The sequence below is a fragment of the Leucoraja erinacea genome, chromosome 34, assembly GCF_028641065.1.
Source record: "Leucoraja erinacea ecotype New England chromosome 34, Leri_hhj_1, whole genome shotgun sequence".
Lineage (NCBI taxonomy): Eukaryota > Metazoa > Chordata > Chondrichthyes > Rajiformes > Rajidae > Leucoraja > Leucoraja erinaceus.
Window position 1 is genome coordinate 17,848,669 of NC_073410.1, and position 3,860 is coordinate 17,852,528.

Here is a 3,860-nt window from a genome sequence, read left to right on the forward strand (position 1 = left end):
GGGTGCGGAAGAGGCATACCAGAATGATACCTGCATTAGATGGTACCCGGAAGTGGGGGCGCTGCCCTGGCAGCAGCGGTTCGCCTGCAGTCCTTTTTGTCTTTACTTGAGGGCAGCCTGGCGCGGGGCTGAGACTCTCCCGTGAGGGTCTGTGGCACTCCAGTCGGAGCGGCCTATCCCGAGGGTGGAACGGCGCTCCACTCGGAGCGGCCCAGCTCGAGGGAGGTACGGCGCTACCGTCGGGGCGGCCCAGCTCGAGGGATGAACGGCACTCACGTGAGGGTGAACCGAATCGGGGCTGGAACGGTGCTCCGGTGGCTGGGACGGCGTTCTGGCGGCGGTGAACTGGGTCCAGGGTTCAGCCGCGGGCCAGCGGCTGCCTTCGCTGGACTGGAGGGCGGCAGCTTCGACCACCCCGTGCCGCGGTGGTTGAGCTGGCCCGTTTGCGGGGTTCGGTGAGCCGCGGGACAGTTTGTTCCATCGCCCGGTGGGGTATCGCCTCAGCGCACAGGGAGAAGAGGAGGGAAGAGACTGCAGCCCTAAGATTTTGCCTCCACCACAGTGAGGAGGTGCTTGGAGGACTCACTGTGGTGGCCGTCAATTTGTGTTTATTGTTGTTTATTATTGTATTATTGTATGTGTGACTGCAGGCACGAAATTTCCTTCAGACCGTAAGGTCTGAATGACAATAAAGGTAATTCTAAAATTCTAATTCTAATCTTATACGTCTCATTAAGAAAACACCTCATACTCCTGCGCAACACATTGTGTGTGTGTGTGTGTGTGTGTGTGTGTGTGTGTGTGTGTGTGTGTGTGTGTGTGTGTGTGTGTGTGCGCGCGCGCGCGCGCGCGCGCGTGTGCGGGCGTGTGTGTGTGTGTGTGCGTGTGTGTGTGTGTGTGTGTGTGTGTGTGTGTGTGTGCGTGTGTGTGTGTGTGTGTGTGTGTGTGTGTGTGTGTGTCTGTGTACAGTGTATATATTTTATTTAGAGTATTATGTTTGCATACGCTGTGCTGCTGCAAGTGTAAATTCCATTGCCTCGTTTGGGACATACGACAATAAAAACAGTATTTAATCACTCCGGCATCTGCAGTTCCTTTTATCTGGAGATGATTCACATCGGCCCCGCTGGAGGTCGCACCGCTCCCGGGCTTCTCAGCCCAGGTGCGGGACACCTGTTCTCCAATCGACAGTCACCTACACCAATTTGTAAAAGGCGAGGAGGGTTTTTGTCAACCTCGGCCGCCTCGCCGCGTCGCTGTGTAGCCTCCATGCGCAGAAATACAGGGCTGAGTCATTCGCCACCAGGCTGGTGAACATCAGATCGAACCGGTTCTTTGTTCTGACCGCTGAGAGACCGTTCGTCGTCTCTTTCGGTTCCACGTGCGTCTGACTTATGGAATAGAACAGGTCCCGGAGCCCCCCTCCGGCGGACTGTCCGTACCAGTACATATAGTCACTGTCGCTCCCTCCCTCCGCCGTGCAGCGTAGTTCCAATGCATTCCCGGGTACTCTAGAAAAGGTGGTTGGATTCTGGCTGACGGTCACCGAGTTCACATCTGGAAATAGAGAGACAAAGAGTGGGGAGAGTGAAAAAGAAGGGGGCAGGGTTTGAACGACGGACTTTAGAGGGAGGGGCAATAAATTGGGAGAGATGCGGTGTAGGAGGACGTGGGGAGTTTGAGAGAAAGATGGGTAGTGCGAGGGAGAGGGGGAGACATTGAGTGATGTGAAGATGGAGAGGTAGAATCAGCGGGAGGAGAAGAGGAGGGGGTAGAGATGGGGAGATATTGGAGACATCGGGAAATGTGGAGATGGAGAGACAATTTAAAGAGATAAGAGTGGAGGACAGGTTATAGAGAGGGCCAGAGGACACAGAGATGCGGTGTGAGGGAGATAGATTGTAGCGAGAGTGGAGACGAAGGAGTGTGTAGAGAGGAAGAGGGGGATTGAGAGAGATGGGCTAAGGTGAGATATTGGTGAGACAGATAATAAGTGTGGAGTAGAATTAGAGGATACGACAGAGATTCGGAGAAGTAGTGAGAAAACAGAGAGAGGTGAGATGAAGGGGTAAGTTTGAGAGAGACAGGAAAGATATTGAAGGAGAGGGAGAGATAAAGAATAAAGGGGAAGGAAAGAGAGATAGAGGAGAGAGAGAATGACAGCGGGAGAGAAACAGGGAAAGATAAATGCAGAGAGAAGTGAACGGCAGGGGGAGAAAGAAGGGCGTTCGGTGAATCCCACTTACAATGAAACCAGGTCCCCACAGCGAGGAGGATAAACATCTTTCTGAGGGCTCTCTCCACTCAATGACAGAAGTGAGGAGATCGAGCGCCGGTCGTCGGACTGGAGCGGAATCGCACGTGGCATAGAACCGCCCCTTCACCAAGGGTAACCAATCCGAATCATGTGGAAATGTATAAAACCATGAGAGTAATGCATCGGGTAGACGCACAGAGTCTCTTGCCCACAGTAGTGAATCGAGGACCAGAGGACAGGTTCAACGTGAAGTGGAAAATATTTAATAGGAATCTGAGGGGTAACTTTTTCGCACATAGAGTGGTGCATGTGTGGAACAAGCTGCCAGAGGATTTAGTTGAGGCAGGGACAATCCCCACATTTAAGAAACATTTAGACGATTACATGGATAGGACAGGTTTCGTGGGATATGGACCAAACGCGGTGAAGTGAGGTTAGTGTAGCTGGGACATGTTGGCCGTTGTGGGCAAGTTGGGCCGAAGTTGGCCATACTGTATCACTCTGTGACTTCATGCCTCACGTAGATATGGACTCGGGACGACTCACGGTGGAGTTTGACATTAAATATAACTTACTCGTTATCCCCTCTTTCTTTCTTTCTTTTTCTTTCTTTCTTTCTTTCTTTCTTTCTTTCTTTCTTTCTTTCTTTCTTTCTTTCTTTCTTTCTTTCTTTCTTTCTTTTTTCTTTCTTTCTTTCTTTCTTTCTTTCTTTCTTTCTTTCTTTCTTTCTTTCTTTCTTTCTTTTTTCTTTCTTTCTTTCTTTCTTACTTTCTTTCTTTCTTTCTTTCTCTCTTTCTCTTTCTTTCTTTCTTTTTTTTTTTCTTTCTTTCTTTCTTTCTTTCTTTCTTTCTTTCTTTCTTTCTTTCTTTCTTTCTTTCTTTCTTTCTTTCTTTCTTTCTTTCTTTCTTTCTTTCTTTCTTTCTTTCTTTCTTTCTTTCTTTCTTTCTTTCTTTCTTTCTTTCTTTCTTTCTTTCTTTCTTTCTTTCTTTCTTTCTTTCTTTCTTTCTTTCTTTCTTTCTTTCTTTCTTTCTTTCTTTCTTCCTTTCCCTCTTTCTCTTTATTTATTCTCTCTCTCTTTCGTTTTCTCTCTCTTTCGTCCTCTTTCACCACATCTTCTTCCTTTCCCCGCTCCTAAACTCAAATCAGTTTGCTATGAATGCTAACATTCCATTCGCTTTCTGCACCACCTGCTGCACCCAGTCTAGAATGGCATGTTGGTTCCACTACATGTTGGTTTAGAAAACTATCCCGCATACATTCCAAGAAATCCTCTTCCTCAGCACCCCTGCCAATTTGATTCATCCAATCCATATTTGGATTGACGTCACCCATTATAACTGTTTTACCTTTGTTGCACGCATTTCTAATTTCCAGTTTGATGCCATCACCAACTCCACTACTACTGTTAGGTGGCCTGAACACAACTCGCACTAGCGTTTTCTGCCCCTTAGTATTTCGTTGCTCTACCCATATCGATTCCACATCCTCCAAGCTAATGTCCTTCCTTTCTATTGCGTTAATCTCCTCTCTAGCCAGCAACGCTTCCCCGCTTCGTTTCATTTCTGTATATCCCACCCTCCTGGATAGGCATATGGATGAGAAG

The 3,860-nt window shown here is 48.2% G+C and overlaps 1 gene segment (V, D, J or C); it reads right to left on the bottom strand.

Annotated features, from left to right (window-relative positions):
• Positions 1-881: 881 nt before the first annotated feature.
• Positions 882-2,780, bottom strand: LOC129713064 (T cell receptor beta variable 30-like). The segment is given in 2 exon segments: positions 882-1,557; positions 2,247-2,780. Coding segments are annotated over 2 exon segments (399 nt in total).
• Between the last annotated feature and the right edge of the window lie 1,080 nt (positions 2,781-3,860).